The sequence below is a fragment of the Lingula anatina genome, chromosome 1 (genome assembly GCF_051362555.1).
Source record: "Lingula anatina isolate TDL-2025a chromosome 1, LinAna3.0, whole genome shotgun sequence".
Classification (NCBI taxonomy): Eukaryota; Metazoa; Brachiopoda; class Lingulata; order Lingulida; family Lingulidae; genus Lingula; species Lingula anatina.
The window spans coordinates 26922768-26941259 of record NC_141767.1 but is presented as its reverse complement, the minus strand read 5'-3'; the positions used below and the strand labels follow the sequence as shown (position 1 = coordinate 26941259).

General features: G+C 34.1%; 2 protein-coding genes across 3 annotated transcripts; both read left to right on the top strand.

Annotated features, from left to right (window-relative positions):
* Positions 1-9071, top strand: LOC106157126 (growth arrest-specific protein 2). The gene is made up of 7 exons (XM_013532629.2): positions 1-96; positions 3628-3936; positions 5845-5966; positions 6398-6539; positions 7195-7454; positions 7650-7754; positions 8059-9071. The coding sequence occupies exons 2-7, from the start codon at positions 3705-3707 to the stop codon at positions 8218-8220; spliced, it is 1023 nt and encodes a 340-aa protein (XP_013388083.2). The 5' UTR covers positions 1-96; positions 3628-3704; the 3' UTR covers positions 8221-9071.
* Positions 9072-11557: 2486 nt separating this feature from the next.
* Positions 11558-18233, top strand: LOC106157127 (uncharacterized). Of its 2 annotated transcripts, none has more exons than XM_013532635.3 (9): positions 11558-12911; positions 13554-13581; positions 14224-14417; positions 14769-14920; positions 15092-15249; positions 15472-15550; positions 15973-16132; positions 16511-16610; positions 17043-18233. In XM_013532635.3, exons 1-9 carry the CDS (start codon positions 12867-12869, stop codon positions 17264-17266), a joined length of 1140 nt encoding a protein of 379 aa, XP_013388089.2. In that variant the 5' UTR covers positions 11558-12866; the 3' UTR covers positions 17267-18233. The 2 variants fall into 2 exon arrangements, with proteins under 2 accessions (XP_013388089.2, XP_013388087.2); XM_013532633.2 differs by lacking the exon at positions 11558-12911 and adding an exon at positions 12933-13244.
* The last annotated feature ends 259 nt before the right edge of the window (positions 18234-18492 follow it).

Sequence of the window (18492 nt, the reverse complement as noted above, 5' to 3'; positions counted from 1 at the left end):
TCCGCCTGTCTGTGCGTCCCGATTTGTTTACCTGCTGCCATGCGCTAGCACGCTATGCTTCACAACTCTATGATTCAGCTGCATTACTTGGTTTGGGTAAGATGCATTTTTTTGTGTGCATTACTTTTGGTGATTTTTTTTTTTTTGTTTAAGTGCTTATAAACGATACAGCCGAGGCAATCGTTGTTCTTGCAGCAATTAAAGTTCAATTATACAGAGGCAGCCTGTCAGGCATGTACAGTGTGTCTATAGCGTTTACAATACCAGTATCTATCCTTAGTTTTAGACCTTACAAGTGACTTGCTAAATGAAATGTAAAGCCAAAAACTGCAGATAATTAAACAAAGTCAGACAGGAACTTTTTTGACTATGATGTGAGCATCAAAATTGACAAAATGTAACAAGTAGCTTTTTTTTGTTTGTTTCTTGGTTTTATTCTATTTTATTTTTATTATTATTTTATTATTTTTTTTTTTTTTCAAATGTGAAAAATATCTTATCCAGGGGAAAATGTACTGTTAGTCAGAAGCAACAGTAATTAAGTTATGCTATCAGACAGATAGGGAGAACAGTGGTGAAGTCCTATAAGTGAACTTTTCAGACAACTGAACATTTGAAGTACTCAGTACTGGTAATCTTAAAAAAAAAAAAGAAATAAAAACTTTGTCAAATTTTGATTCATCTGTTTTAAAACCAATTAATTTTTAGACTGCTGAAATAGATAAATACTGGCCTTGTAATGGTATTCAATTAACAGGTTGATTAAAATCATTGTCATTAAATCATAATCAATGGGAGTACATATCTAATTTTAATTGAAATTATTGTATATTTTCATACGTTTTACTAGAATAACATAGGAGGAAAAATTAATACAACATATTCTAATACGTCTTTATACTCATGCATTAGGCGCTTGTGTTTTGGTCAGACTTTGTTCATGCAATCTCTATAATGCATCAGATTATTTTGTTAATTCCAATAATATCCAAGCTTAAGCCACCTGCTGTCTGCTGGGAGCTCTACTTGATAAATATCTATGGCAACAATTCTGTTATCTCCCTCAGGTCACACTGGCATGTTCTGCTACTGTGCAGGCAAACAAAGGCTCCTATGTGGTTTATATTTGTTTGGCCTCGGAATATGCTCAGAAACTGTTCGTTTATGGTCCATTGTTGAGTACTTTCAACTTCTTTGCTGCATTCATTGACCTTTATTTATTCTTCTTTTTTTTTTTTTTTTTTTTTTTTTTTTTTTGTGACCTCAGAATAAGGTACAATAGTATTACTTTTAAATGACTGTCAATGATATTTCTTTTTAATGAGACAAATATTTTTTCCAAAAAAATCTACTTTATTTACATGAATGTTCCACTACCCCCTAAAATGTATTAATACATGTATAATTTACTATATGTTACAGTGTAACAAAACACATATCAATACAAAATGAATTCTGGTAAGCATAAACCACTTGAACATGCAGTGAATGCATAAATAATTGGCTTGCACGTTGAAGATAGCCACATATTGATTATTATATCATGAATTGCTTCAATCTGTGCATAAGAAGAATGTGAAATGATGAAAGTTAGCCAAGTGATGCAGGAGTAGGGACTGGCAGGTATTGATATAAATGTTCTTTACGTATTTGAAGTAAAAGATTATTTCAGACTATTTTTTAAGGTAGGGTGAAAAATTTTCAGTAGCTGAACAGTTTAATCAATTGTAAGCCTGTTTTGGCACAGACATTTAGTATCTACTAGTAAATGACAGAGCATAGCCCCTCCTGATTAATCAGTAAAAAAGAGATTTCTGAATTTTTAGTGGGTCCCAGAATTTTATTTTTTAAAATTCATTAGAAACAATTTGGTCTCTATAATTTGGTAAGATGTTCATTGTATGTTTGTATGTATAAATTTGTAATTAGCAAGTTTTATCACAGATTAGGTGAATTTCATCTGAAGTTTTTTAATTGTCACGTTACTTAACTGAAATATGATTTTGTCTAGCATGAAGTGAGGATTTCCATTCTTTGCTATCAGATCTGTTTTATATATAATGCTATGGAGAAAGGAGTAAACGTCCCTGACTTGCACACATTGATCTTTATGCCAATCATTCTACTAGGTATTGGAGAATTCAGTAGGTCAGCCTACTATTACCAGTCAGTTCAGTGGAATACTGTGCTGTATGCGGACCTCAGTTTTCATAATGTAAAATCTATTTGGATTAATTTGATGCCAAGAAATGCAGTCTGAAATTAAATCCAAACCAACTACAAACCAAAATAAAGGTATGTCAACACTGGGTTGGTCCAGGGTGTATGTTTGTTTAGCTGAGGTGTAACGCTTAATGGTTAAAGAAGAATAAGAAGGAAGCTTGAAGGTAAATTTATTGCCGCCAAGGATGTGAAGTGACTAGGTAATGACATGATGCAAAAGTGTCTGCTGTTATTTTCATAAGATTATTTTATTTGGCATAGGACTTATAACTTTTGCTATTAATGCATAAGAAAGGAAGTTTACCATTGTGATGACAAATTCAGCAAAAAGAAATTTTGTAGCTTACCAGGCAGTATATACAAGCAAGAATTAAAGGAAAAATGTAAGCTTGCATAGATCATGGTGAAGACAATTCTTTTTCAACTTTCTTAGTTTCTTTTTATTATGATAACAATTAAGCATATATGTGACACATTTTCACCACTATTTAGTAATTGAATGCAATATAATTATTCTCAATTATTCCAACTCTCTGAAGTCAACCATTCATCAGTCTAATTAAACACTGCAGGTTCCCAGAGGTTTTTGCTTGTTATGTTATCCTTTCTTTGCATGACAGACAGCTCTCTTTTATCAGTGGTAAATAGGCTGACTTAATTCCTTGTCACATGACCAAGGAAGCCATGGGTTTGGTATCCTCCAAATGGATTACTTTTAGATGCTGAAATTAGGAATCACTCTATTGATTGTTAAGTAATAACAGTTGCAGGGGTTAGACTTCTTTGTTGAAATCAAGATCTGCCCTTAGCTGTCACAGTGTTATAAATTTGATTTGATTTGATTTGATTTGTGTACTGACCATCACTGTAAGTATGAATATAAAACATACTATGAGTGTATACTGCGTAGTTTCAGTGTATTCTTTTTAGATGTTTTATGTATGGATTGTACGTTGTCAGTAATTTCAAAAAATGTAACTACTTGTATGCATCCAAAGCAATCTTAACTAGTTATTTTTCTTAATTTGCATTGATTTGCTAAATGTATTACATCATGTATATTTCTTATTTCTTTGTTCATCATGATTTATCTGCCTGACATAATAGAGTATTGCTTAGCTTTCTGGGTATCCATACCAAACATCCAATGAAAAAGACAATCATGGCCGTAAAATCCATATATAGGAAGCTTATTTTAGTACTGACTGATATTGATGAACAGTGCTTTAATACCATTGGGAATGAAGAAAACTCATATGGCTGGTAAATTTTTGCTAATACTTTGTTGCAGTGCATTCATGGTTAGCTAGCCAGTGTATGAATCTTTTTCCTCAATTTCTCTTTAAGTACATGAACTTAAATGCTATACCATCTGTGCTCTAATGACCAAACTATCTGTTGCAGTTGACTATCGCAGCAAGTGTCACAATGTGAAAGGCAAGAACAAGCTTCCTCCATATTCCACAGCCAAGCTGGCAGCAATGGAGAGTTGGAATAAGAATTCGTCTGCGACAAGCTCTCCCAGGACACCCAGAGCCAGAAGCAGGAGTGCATCCTATGGGAACATTGGAAACAGAGGGACTGTTACAGAAGCGGCGTACCAGAATGGCGGTTGCAGCACTCCCGACCTCAAGGATGTTGCACAAGAATTGCAGGCTAAGGCTCTAATCCCTCTGAAAGAAGACTTGGCACAATGGTTGAATAAACTATTAGGTAAAGTGTCTGAAGATGTTGATTTTTTAATGGGATTTTTTTTTTTTTTTTTTTTTTGTCTTTCTGCTCATTTGAGAGAAAAGGTGTGATCGGAAAATACATATTGCTTTGTGTGCTAAGAGTGCTGCAGGAAATACAGGAAGAATGCATTACCAATGTGATAATGGATTCTTGACAATATAAATAGCCTGCACATACTTACTGCACAAATTATATTGAATATATATATATCTAAAAATGATGAGTTTGCTTAATGCACTTAAAAACAATAAAAATATTATATTATTAAAATTTAACAACAATCTGATTATAAATAATATGATAAGCCCTACACAAGCCATTAACAAACAAACCTCAAGAGTGAATTGATCTTTTTTGTCTGGCTTAATCTAACTACTCACAAAGAAAAAGACAAAGAATAATAACATTGTGAAATGGTCAGATGTTTGAGAGCCTTGTTAAACACAAAGATATGAAAAGAGAAAAGTATTGACTTTTTATTGTGTTCATTTCATTAGAAAAGACTAGGGAAAGGGATGAGTAATGAGGTAAAAAGGGCTTAATGAAGCCATGCTGTGCTGACTAAGCAGAAAAAAAGACAGGTTCCCGGAAACACTCATTGATTTTCTATTAGGAAATTAATTAAGCCATGTGATGCAAGTTTAGATAAAACCAGGTGTTTTGACATTTCTTGCTACAATTTTCAAACAAAGAACTCGACCAGTTCCACAAATTAACTTTCCATCATTCAGCCATATCTTGATCCCTCCCCACAAGGCAAATCAGACCATTACTCAGCCTGCTTTCTGTTTTCAGACTGATTGACTATTGTGATAGGAGACCTGCTGGAAGCATTATTGACATTAATTCCATGCCTGCTTCTAAGCTGCCATAGAACATGTCACAAGGCACAATTCAAATGCATTACTAGAATAATGTCTTTCTTTGAAGTGCAGTTAAATGGTAGATGACAGATGTGTCTTTAGAAGCACAATTCTAGATCTTATTCACACACTCAAGGAAATATGATATGTTCTTTTTTAAGATAATTATTTGCATAATTAAATGGTATTTTAGACTATTTCTGAAAAAATATTCAAATTTGTGTTTGCTGATAATTATTTAAATATAAGTCTTTTAACAAGTAAGGCTCAAATTCAATCATATGTTGGCTTTGAGAAGTGTAAATATAACGGGTGACCATATACAGGCTCTTTTTTTTTTTTACTATATAATACAGCAAGTGGCAGCTCTTTTGTAAAAAAATTATTACATGGGTATACCTTTGTTTTCTTTTTTAAATTAGATGAAATAAAAATGAAAGTGCCACTTCCATTTATTTATAGCCACCAACAGCATATTATCCTTTGAATGTGTCAGGATAAAGGTGGTGTGTTTATAGAAGATTGGCACACATTTGTATGTAAAGATTTTAAAACAGTTTCAACCAGACAAAAAAAAAAGATTCACTGTGCAAATTATATATATATATATATATATATATATATATATATGCATTACATAATGCATTACATAATCTGTCATATTTTAAATTGATTAAATCACCATGCAAACTAACAAGCTTATACATATGCACAAATACATGTATGCACATAGTCATCTATGCATTCAATAATGCATTTTACTTCAATTACCAACATTAAAATATGAAAAAATCTTCCTGATAAACCTGTTTAGAAAGAGGGTTGCCTAACAATAATGCCATATGACATCAATATGCTATCAGCTAAAGAAAGAATACGTCTTGTACCAGCTGCAGTTACCTACCAATTAGATGTACATCAACTAATGAATAACATGATGAAGCCATGATTACATATTATTGATCTTGCTGTTATGAACTAATAACATTTCCATGATATGCTATATATTTCTTTTTGTCTTCAGGTATAGATATCGATGCAGGAAACTTTATGGATGTATTGGATAATGGTGTCTTTGTGTGTCATCTGGCACAGCACATTCATACCAAAGCTGAAGCTAACAGGCAGAATCTAAAAACCACACAGGTATGCAATTTAAATCACGGAATTACATGTGTACTCCACGCACACATACACATGCACACTGAATGTAGGCACATGTCAAGCCCATGTGTATCTTGATAGTCCTAAGGTTCATTGGCCAATTGGTCTGAAAAATCGTAACATTTTCATCAGTTTTTTTAAATAAAAGGGTTCATTGGTCTTAAGGTTCTATAGTGAATATTTGGAATAAGCCTATGGACTATTGAACCTTCGGACTATTGTCATGCACCCTTTATACACATCCACCCATACACTGTACATGTACATGTATATATTCGCTAACAATGCACCAACAAATTAAAACACACCTGTGCCCAAACCTATCAGTATACTCCAGTATGCATATTCATAAAAAAACTGCCTTTTTTCTGATGAAATCCATTACCGAAAAATTGGTATATCTTCACTTCCAGCACATTCCAGAGAACAAGGTCCGCTTCCGCCCCAATGCCAAACGAGGGTCATGGTTTGCCAGGGACAACACTGCTAACTTCCTGAGCTGGTGTAGGGAGTGGGGAGTGAAACAGGAGTGTTTGTTTGAATCAGAGGACCTTGGTAAGAGCTAGGATCCTGTATACTGGTATATTGGGACCTAGGGTGGTTAAACAGAAAGAAGAGTTGCCATGGCGGATTCTTAAAAGATTTCATGAAGTAAAATCAACATTAAGAGTTGAATGGAAATAAATCATGCATATTTGATATGCCCCCCGAGGCCATATTTGTGATTGGTGTGGTATACTTAAATGAAACACTGCTGACAATTGCTCCAGGAGACATGCAAATGTGGAGATTTGAAAATGTAGAAGCTGCAGTGCAATGGATCCGAATTTCAATGTACTGAAATATTAAATGTGTTTACTGATTTTGTTATGTAAGGGATATTGCTGTTGTAATGTGACAGAGAAATCCCCAGGATAGAGAGTCCACTTCCCATTCATTTGTAGAGGTAAGCCTTGCCCTAGATTTTGACCTACTTAAGTCAGGCTAACCCTAACCATTATATTTAAATGGAAGGCAGACTTTCACAGACCCTCAGTTTTATTACACCATCACAGTGGGTGAAAGTCTCATTGCAGTAGATGTGATGATTGGATTTGGAGAAGAAAACACATTCAATATTTCAGTACGTTGAAATTCGGATCCAATGATAATGATCCAACCTGTGCTCTAAAATTATTATTTTCTATGCTCCTTTCTATTTCTCTTCTAGTTTTTCACAAGCATGAAAGATCTGTGATACTTTGTCTATTGGAGCTTGCTAGAATAGCCTCCACATATGGAGTGGAACCTCCAAACCTGGTGAAGTTTGAGAAGGAAATAGAAAAAGAAGAGTTAGGTAGTACAGAATCCCTGACTGGTGGGGTGAAAAGTATGGTGTTTGACTCCCCAAGTTCTTCCAGATCGTCTTCCCCTTGTACTCCCAGGAGGAGGCTTGGCTCAGGCAGGATAGCTTCTAAGCTTCACCAGGAGGTACGGGGGATTATGACATTAGCCTTAAAATTGTCTTTTTTATTGAATTTAATTATAATATGAGAAAGATAAGTCATTGAAAATATGTATCGTGTTTTATGAAGCATATCCCAATGCGTTTTATTTCTTTTGTAAATCCACAGTGGCTGACAACCTTTATTTCCTAATAAATAGCTTGATATTCATCCCTCATAGGTGACCAAGTTAACCAGCCAATGCACTTGCTCCAACTGTGGCTTCCAAATAAACCGTATCTCTGAGGGCAAGTACAAGATAGGGCGTAAAATTGTGTTTATCAGGGTAAGTAATCTCACTTTTTAGCTTCAATGTATAGGTCTGTATATACATTTAAGTTGTACTTTAAAGAGAGTTTTGCATTTTTAAGCTTTTCAAATGCAAAATTACATTTTAAACAAAGTTAGCAAAGACTCTTACTATTCACATTTATTGGCAATATGGTATATGAATGGGTGACAGGACATTCATGAAAATTTATATGAACATTTACAGCAGTGTTGTATAATGGTAGTTCCTTCATCTGTTTATTGTGTTCAATATCTGTAACTGCACTAGTCTAATTATTGGCATTTGCTGTTGTTTTCAGTTATTGCATGGCAAGCATCTAATGGTGAGAGTTGGAGGAGGATGGGACACATTTGAACACTTCCTGGCAAAACATGACCCTTGTAAAGTGATTGAGTTTGAACGTGAAACAATAGATGACAAGTATTTAGTCATACAGTCCAAATATAAAACTGGGTCATAGTCATATACTCAGTGAACAACACAGTATGGGGAAACACTCAAACACCAAACAGATATTACAGTGGGGTTTTGAAAATTAATGAATGTTGGAATCCAGGGTTTGGAGAAGAATACAAATAGGTAGAAAAGTAAACAAAAATCTGAAGAAGACATTTACAAACTGTTTTTTATACACTGGTTGTGTGCACATGTTAGAGAAAAGAGAATGTTTGGATTGATAAAAGAACACATTAATATATAAGACACAGCTATAATATACAACACATTAATGTGTCTATGATATTATGTAAATGTAGGATACTTGTAAACATTGCTAAGTATGGGTGGTGTTTATTTCAATGTGTAAGGTTTGGTAAAAACATGCTCACTGCACGATTCTAGTGTAACAAAGTGGCTTGGTTTTTTTTATATACACATTGTGAAATTGGATCAAAATTCCAACTACACCAAGTTCGACTAATGTTTTGAATTGCTTTAAGAAATTTAATAACTTGTCAATGAATTGAAATTAAAAGATATTAGTGTAAATTGACAATGTTTTAATAACTTAAAATGATATTCAAATGATCTCATAGTAACATAAATGATAAATTCTCTACAAAACAAACTAAGTGCAAGCTGAAACCCAGTTATCAAGAGACAATCATTGTTTTTAAAGAAGATCATCTTCTGTTCCCTGTATTTTTATCTTGCACAGATCTCATATTTGAATTGCTAGTTAAAGACACCAGAATAAGAATGTAAAGTGCACTATGATCATACCTGGATGAATGTACATGTACTTATATACCAGTATTAAAGAAGATGTTGTCCTTTATTGATGGGTAACCAAAATAAACAAAATACAACATACCCTGTGTTCACATGCACAGAGTGTATTATATATATATATATATATATATATATATATATATATATATATATATATATATATATATATATTCTTCTGGACATCAAAAGTCATGAAAAAGTCTGTTTTTGTTGGTTTCTAATTTTTACATTATTACTTTTTTCTTACTGGTTATTTTTTATTATTATATCATTCATCATATTTGATTTACTTAAGGGAAATTTTGAAAACAATATTTTGAGATATTTTTGATATGATTGTATGTTTTATTTTATCAGTACCTATACTTATTTAAAGATAAACACTTCATCATTTCCACGGCAATGGTTTCATGGCAGCTGAATAAGTTATATCGTGTCAGAGAATAAAGGGCACCAAGATCTACTTTAACTTTTTTTTCTGCGTACATTGACACTGGTCTTTACCTTTTACAAAACCTGCCATTGTCACATATGTATTGAATGATTTGAAATGTTTGTTTTTTTTTTTTTTCAATTGAGCATTACTAATTTCTACTCCTTCAAACAGAATTTTAATCACTGAAGCTGAGTGTGAAGCCTTTGGCAAAAATTAATCAGAAATATGATTAAGATAACAATTATCAATCTGTAAATGTTGTACCTTTCTCCCAACAAGTTAGGTGATGCCTAATGGAATTGCACTAAGGTTGACTCTGTCTTGCATCTTTTGACTTTATGGATCAGTTGCCACAGGTTAGCCGCATTTGAATAACCTCAGACTTGTACAAATTTTATAATCAGCATAAGTGTTAAAGGTGAACTTAATTTTATGTAATTTGAGATGACTGTAATTTATATATTTTAGATGCCATATCTAGTTATGTATGTAAGCCCCCCTGTTTTTTTTTCTTTCTTTCTTTCTTTTTTTCTTTCAGGTGATTTATTATGTGATTTTTTTTTTCTTAAATGATTTTTATATGGGACAAGCCATTGGCTGTATTTTTGCCGTAAATTTTGAATTCAAAGAAAATATGACACTGCTCTTTTTCTTTTTGTTTTTCGTTGTTAGTACGATTTTTTTTCAATTATTTAGGTAACTTTATAACATAAGAGTAGCAATTAATATTTTGAGTTGTTATTCCATTTAAAAGAAACCAAACTTTTGTTTAAATTTATATTGAAAAATTAAGAAAGTTATGGAATTTACAGTAATGGGATGTATATATAAACTGTCTGCGGTTGCAGTCTTACGTAGTTATTGGTGTTGGACACAATCAACAATGTAAGTTTCTTTTATTTTACACCTTAAATTTAACGCCTTTGAAATAGTTTTAAAGGAATAGAGTTTGGTTACAAAATTCGCTTTAAGAGCATTATGAATATCATAGTTTTTGCTATTTTAGTATCTCTTCATATGTGTTTTTACTTTTATGTTATCTATGTTTCACGCGATAAAAGACTTTACCCAGATTAACACCAGATTTTAATTTTTTCATATAACGGAAATTTAAGACCAAGAATTTTTTTCATGGCATCAAAAATGAACAGAAACTCTGCTAAAGTGCGGATTGTATGAATCACAAAGCGGAATCTTTTTCCAAAAATTAAAAAAAAATATTTGAAATATCAATAACTTAAGTAAGGGCTAAAACGTTTTGTTTCGTGAAAAATAAACGCGTTTCGTTAAACGTGTGGAATTCACATTTCACTTTGATACGAGAGCAGACAGAATAAAGTTTAGATAGTCGTTTTTCATTTGGAAAAAAAATGACAATGTGCACGATCTTCGGCTCTCAGTTCACACAAATTAGTGGTATTTAATAAATCGTCTCTTTATTTCAAATTAGCTTTAACTAGATAGTCGGCAATTGCTTTTATGTTTAGCTGCAGTAAAGAAATATAAATGATAAAAAATTTAAGGGCAGATTCCTATACTTGTTAGTTTGTAAGAATAAAATTGCACATTTTGTTTAAATTTTGTTGTTTGAATAACAAGTTGAAAAATAGACACTACATACCATGATACTTGGACATAATAACGTATTAGATTTTTGTCTTGGATAAAGTGCAGTTAGTCTATCATTGTTATAATCCGATTGTACATTGTACATAATCCGATTTTGATGCACACTCGTAGGTTGCAACAGTTTGGTCTAAATTTAGGTGGTATTTTCCATAAGAACCTAGAAGTATCAAAATTATGAAAAATACAGCCTAACTTTGCGTGAGTTACATCCTTTTTAAAGGAGTAGTATTTTACCTCGTCGTAATTTTGCTTCACGAAACGAATATATGACACAGACATGAAGTACAGAAGTCTTGTTTCGAAAGTAAGGAGCTGACACTTCTACGCGCCTCCGTTGGCGTCTTATTAATCGGGTTAAAGATGCCTTGGTACAGTTCTGTTGGTGTATCAATTCTCTTACGAAACTTTATCAATACTTAAAGCACAGATGTCTTGTTTCGAAAGTAAGGAGCTGACACTTCTATACGCCTCCGGTGGCGTCGTATTAATCGGGTTAAAGACGCTTCGGTACAGTTCTGTTGGTGTATTAATTCTCTTCGAAACTTTATCAATATATTATCCATTAAAACTCACTTTGCTTGGCATGTTCGCAATTCGCATATTTGATGGAGAGTACATATCACCAAGTCACTTTATGATGTACGTAAGGATAACCTTTACTAAATTCTATGAAGTGTTTTGTATTTGAATACTTGAGCGAGATATAGAGAACTATATCCCTCAAATTTCTTATGATTCTGCAGTGCAGTCCTTGTGATTCAGTAGGGGCTTACTATAGTATTGACACTGCATCAAAAGATATCTAACCCCCAAGTTAACATTTTGTGTCGAAGATTCATTTATCACTTGTCAAAAGGAGTTAAAAAGACGCAAGGATTGCCCTATGTCAGCGAGTTGTAATCAAGTTCATTACAAGGAATTTTTGGTTTGTTATTTTGTTCGTTCCTTTCATGCGAAGCACCATTTATCATTTTTCGTTCAGATGATGAACAAAAAATCGCACGGCGGAACACCAGGCTGCGACAAAATAATACCCCGAAGTCGACAGAGGGTCAATCCCTTTAAAAGTAAACCTAGGGCACAAAGCATCAGCAATCTATAGAAACAAGAAAACACAACAAAAAAAGAGTGTAGTCACGTTCGTGAGCCAAAATTGGTCTAATTAAGTATGCTAGTGAGGGTATTTTTCTTCCCCTGTCTGTATCTGACCAGTATAACGCCCTGCAATCACTGTGTCACCCGTTTGAAGGGCCGGGACCCCACGTTTTGATGTACCATTGTGAAGATGCATGACAAGAATATCACAAAAACTGAATAAAAAGAACTGTAGACGGAATAATGCTAAATCTATTGAGATATGCTCGAACAAATTGCCAAGGCTTGGTTACAGTGGTTCTGCATCATCGTTTTTCAGCATTTTGTAATAAAGCCTGTCGCCGTGTCACGCAATGCATTCATTTTCACATAACTTGATGACATCAGGGGCTAGGAAAGGAAACCCTCAACGTGGGAAACGACCTAGAAAACAGCTGATATTTCTGAAAAATTATGTCCATACGAAGGACACGAAACACCACCATTTGTGGTTTGAGTCTAGTTTCGGACCTAGGGCCGTCCGTAATTGTGGACTGTAGGATATCTGTGAAATATCAGTATTGTACTGTGTGCCGGTAGCGAGCCTCAGGATTCAAAATGAAAATGTTTTTAGTTTCAACGACGTCTCCTTTTCATCAAAAGACACGCAACGCTCCGAAGGAATACTGGGCAAAATTCTTAGTTTGAACTGAAAAGTTTTCTTCAAACCGATTCAAATGTGGCTACAATACCTCTTTCTGGCATGTTTCTGTTGGTTTAAGGTACTGTCATTTCAGATATCTTTTTACTGAGCTGAACGATTTATTATATTTTCAGATATTTTTTTCTCATCAAGATATTCTAAAAACAGGTGGCATGCGGGAAGAGAAGTATCAAATGTTAGTTGTTCGGTGTAATATTCAGTGGCATAGCAGCCATTGTTGGTCAACACCACCTGCTGGGAAGTATTGTAGTAGCTTACAAAGTTAAGGGAAAAAAATAGTGATTTCATGAATTCAGCAGGGATGAGCAAAGTATATGTTATCTACTTAATTCTGGGCGTCTTTGTGGTAGGTAGCTTCATCATGCTACGCCGGACAGTTTGCCGAAATTATGTATGTATCTAGAAAAATTAAGTTGAACTTTTAAAATCATATTTTTGATACATTTCACGTTTCGACCATCTTAAGTATCGAAAGAAGATCGTGTTCAGAGTAAGGTAATAGGGGTTGACCCATGATAGGGATTTAAGACTTGATTTCATGGCAAAAACCCATTTCTCATCGTTGTTGTCAGTTCTTTTGCAATATCAAGTTTCAATAGATTCGATGGTGGACTGTAGTTCGACTTGTATTGCATTGTGACAGTCGTGCACGATGTTTTTCGAACCTTTTGCAAAACTTTTTGTTATATTTTGGTTCCAGGGAGTCCGCTGTGCAGGAGTCAATAGCTGTAAGTATTGTTTCATGAGCTCGTTGTTTAGTGTATTTCTTTTTCAATCATAAAAATGCCACTTACTTCATAAGGCATGCTCGCGCCACCACTTCGCTTCACTTTTATATTTTAATTTTGTCATAGACATTTTATGTGTCGATTTTTGGTTAATAATACTTGAATTTGTTTTATGATTATCACAGTATTGTATAATTTTGTTTTTAAAAGCTATAGATAGCTTTTTAAAGTACTATTATCATCATCCAATTTGATTTTATCACAAGTTTGCATGTAATATAGATAAATATTATTTTCATTCATATATTGAAAATTAAACATTTTGCTAACATTTTAACTACAAGTAGCTATGCAAATTATCCTTTTATCTCCATTGATACATTAAAACCGTGTCATGCGTCAAACTATGCCAAACTGGAATTCCAGTCATCTGAAATAAAAACCCAATAAAAGCCACCAGAGGCAAGTCATCTGAAAAAGTTGATAACAAGCATATAAGTGCTCTTAAAAGCAGAAAAAATAGAAGGGAGCTATACTCAGTAATAACAGTCCTCAATATTGTCACTATACCCCCCCCCCCTCATACACACAAAAAATGGCTGTAATACAACGTATGGGGGTTGGTTCAATATCGTTTTTCAGTTGACGTGAGTTGTGGAACTGGTACGTCAAGTCAATGGGGGATCTCATACTCCGGTGCGGACGCGGCACAGGTCTATGCTGATGGAAAAGCGGCAACATGTAATTTCACCGAAGAGTTCGACACCAGCACTGGAGTTACCAGATACTATTTTTCCAACATACACCAAAATAATGGAAACGATTGTGGAAGAAAAGTGAAGTGTTTTTATGCCATGCAATTAAAATGTTTACAATTTATCATGTTACATTAAAGTGACATAAATTACATATGGAAGGGTCACAGTACGCTTCTTTTTTGCCTTTTCCGTATACATTTCAGTAGATTATAATACCTCGGACTCCATTTAATCTACATTTTATTTATATTATCTTGGCCTATACAAAATTTATATTTGTTTTCTGTCAATTGTTTGCTTTATTTTTCATTATTTCATCTTTTCCGTTTGATCAGTGAAAATGCTGAATAAATAAATAAATCGCCCGAAGTCTTTCCCATTTCAGTAGAAATCACTTTTAAGATATTTATGTTCAACTTTGCCTTACAGAAACATGGCAATGCTGAGATCTATTCTGTGAACATAGTGGTTCAGGAATCTGCCAACACCAGAGTGGTATCGGATCAAGTCTACACCATAACATGTCCATACATCGTCACAGGTCAGGGGTCATCTAACAACCCCGCGACCATAACTATAGGGTAAGTTTTTTTTTTTTTAAGGGGGAGATTTAGAGTATAACTGACAAGAAAAGGTTATTCTCATTGAAATGCCGCATACGACTTGGTTCACGTTATAATTGATATACTGAACAAATTCACAAATTCATTAAACAATAAACTATGAAATTTAGCAAGACAATTACATTGCAGGCAGTCGAGTACTATACCTAAGGTGGAACCCGGCGCGGCCCTTGCAAGCGGCACCTTGGATTTGACGGTGGTGGACGCTCAGAATACCACAGTGACGTCAGTGGTTCTAGGTCACCCAATCCGACTGCTTGCTATTTACAAAAACAACGCCCCAGCAGGTAACCGAATTTAACATAACTTTCAGAGTCAAAGTGACTAAGAGTTGATTATGAGTTCCTTTGGTTTGAAGTTAGATAAAGACACACGGGCGTTCTAAAGGCGTCCTACGACACCAAGGATTCTGTGACTGTAGAAAAAGTTGCAAATTATTTTCTGGATATAGTTTGTTTATTGACATTTGATATAATTCAGTCATGTATATATATATTTTTTAATTTTAGAACAGGGTCTCATGGTAATAGGTTGTGAAGCTCGAGATGCACAGCCTTTTACGCTACAACATTTCTTTTTAGTGGCCGGGTATGTAATCTTTAATGGTCCATAGTGAAAGAGTGAAATAGTGCAATTTATGCAAAGCTTGACAGTCGATAATTTGATTTGATTACTTAGTCATCAATTATAGATAGAAGAAGACAGCATGGGTAATATGTGCGCGTGTGTACTGTATGTATGAAGAAAAATGAAGTAATATCAAATTTTGACAAATAGCATATTAGGAAATATTCAATATGTAGCTATAATGGATCCGTTTATCAAAATCTCAGTGAAAAAAGTGTTGTTTTTATTTATTGCTTGAATTTAACAGATATTTTTTTTTATAAATGACCCATATTGCTGGAGAAGGTTGTCGAAAATGTTTGCGCTCGCTATAATCTAGAATGGAAATGCGAAAAAAATTAATTTTTGACAGACATGTAATACTCGTGTCTTTTCCCACACAGATGCGGTCAGGGAGACGTTATTAAGAGCAATGAGGGATTTACGACAGTTGGATATGAATCTATTTCCCCATTTTTCAAGGCTTTTGCTTTCACGCAGAAAAACACCATATTATTTGCCTGCGATTTCGCACTGTGTCCAATTGCTGGGCGCTGTGATGGCGTAAGTAGCTATGGAACCCACAATAAGGAAATGAATCAGTTAACCTGTATCACGCAATGCATTCATGCATTCATTTTCACATAACTTGATTTGTGAAGATAATATCATTTTATTCAGTTCAATATGCTGTTCTGTCGTATGTATTAGAATATAAGATTTTCTAGTACTTCATTGGTATCTTTGAATTGGTATGTAACAAAATTAGTTATTTTACTTCGTGTGAAAATGTATTACGCTTATTTTACACACTAATTTGAGAAAGTTTACATTGTCATTTTAAAATTTATTTTGCAGTACAATGGAATAAATGAAAAAAGTAATAAGTCAGGCATTCATACACTTTCTTTTTGAAGTCAACACAATTTTATTTGTTTCCAGTCCTCATGTACGCCGGTGGGTCGTCGAAAGAGATCACTTGTTAACAGCACGATGGTGACCAGTCAACCAGTGCGGATACTGTCGTCCGGTGATTATGCAAGTAATGTCCGTGTTTAGAACAATCTTTATTCACAGGATACTGAAAATACGTCTCTACTATCGGCATCTATCTGTATACGGCAGAGCCATGCTGGCTATAAAGAGCTGAGTTTCCAGTTTCCTCTGAACTCACCGAATATTAAAATATGTCTTGTTAACTCATTCAACGCGAAATATTCCGTTATGCATAATGGGTAGATAACAACTATTGGTAGACTGATTCCCAAAAGCTCCCAATGAACTATTTGATGCAATTTAACCAGACAAAAAAGATTTTTAGAAATTTCAGAAAGAGGTTCTTTTCTGGAAAAGTGGACCTTTTTATCCCCTGAGCTGAAACAACCTGAGAAACACCAATTAAATTAGAGATTATTATAATTATCATTATTATAACGACATGTTTTAACCAGGGCTTTTATTCTTTTATTTACAGGCTCACAGTTCTGTCAGAACCAATCAGAGAAATCTTCAATGTGTTTTCAAAGCATTGGCTTCATCATCAGCATGACCGTTCTGGGATGCATCATTGTCATCCTCTTCGTCATCGTGACAGTGTTGACCATTAGATACTTCAGAAGTCGCCCAAACACTACCAAGAGCGTTAAAAAATCCAGGGATTCTAGATCAAGGCCCAGATCTGTCCAAAGAACGGTTTAAATGGAACCTAAGTTTGTGGACTATTAATTCGTTATAATTTTGTGATGTGATGATGTCAAGCGGTGGGACGTAGTTACGACAGTTTTGTACTGAGAACTGTTTTAAGAAACTTTTGTATGACGGTGAAGAGAAAAGTTTTTAAGATTATTATTATTATTATTATTATTATTATTATTGCGTTTTGGTCTTTTTGGTGGCAAAACACTATGGTTTTGTAGAGTCTTATGATAAATGATATTAGATTCCCCTTCCTTTTTCAGACTGTATTGCTTATTTTCACCATTGCTCGTAATGTATATAATATAATATGATTAAAGATATAAGGGGTGGAAAACATGATGAGATAAACAGTTCTCAAAATTATTTTACAATCTGAAAAATTGATTCTTGTATAGCTTATTTTAAGATTCTCTTTTTTACGTGGATGTAGGTCTATGAGTTGTGAAGGAAGGGCTTATAGAAATCCTTAGTTTTATTTTCACTTTTTAGTGTTTTAGCAAGCTCGTAGTATTTATAGTTTATCCTGTTGGGTGCTAATTTCACGTCTTTCCATGAATGATATTTTTGTATTCAAGACCACCACTGGTCGCATAGCTGTTGGGACCAGTCAGGTCAACGTACGCGTGCCAATGGGACACGAAAGTTTCATCCTTCTCGTGGAGATATCCAAAGAATATTATGTACATATACACCATATATCATTTTGACATTGGTGGGTAAATTGAGACATAATTGACTCTTACTTTACCTCGCATGAGGACCTGGACGATCGGGTAGCAAATCTTCATCTGGTCACGCGATTTAATGTCACAAAACATTTTGGAACCGGTGTCCCCACATTTCCGTACTGCTGCACGCTATGCGTTCATCGGTTCATTCAGGTCAGCGACCGCATTGGTATTGTGGAATGAAACAAACACGAGCTTCAAAACAAATAAACGATCAAACGAATAAATAAAAAATCATGGGTTGCTTTTGTACGTTATTCATTTAGTAATGTATTAAAAACTATGCATCAACGAAAATGAAGAAATATTGAAACATTATCACACGAGGTAACGTCCAACTCTTGGACAGTACCAATTTTGTCGAGCAATGTGGGTGCGAATATTGCAAGGATTATATGCCTGGAATCAGTCTCTTCTTCGTAATATCACTTGATATAAACTAACCAGGAACATAAATAATAAATATATTAAAATGTCTCGTCGGATCTGCTTTCACAA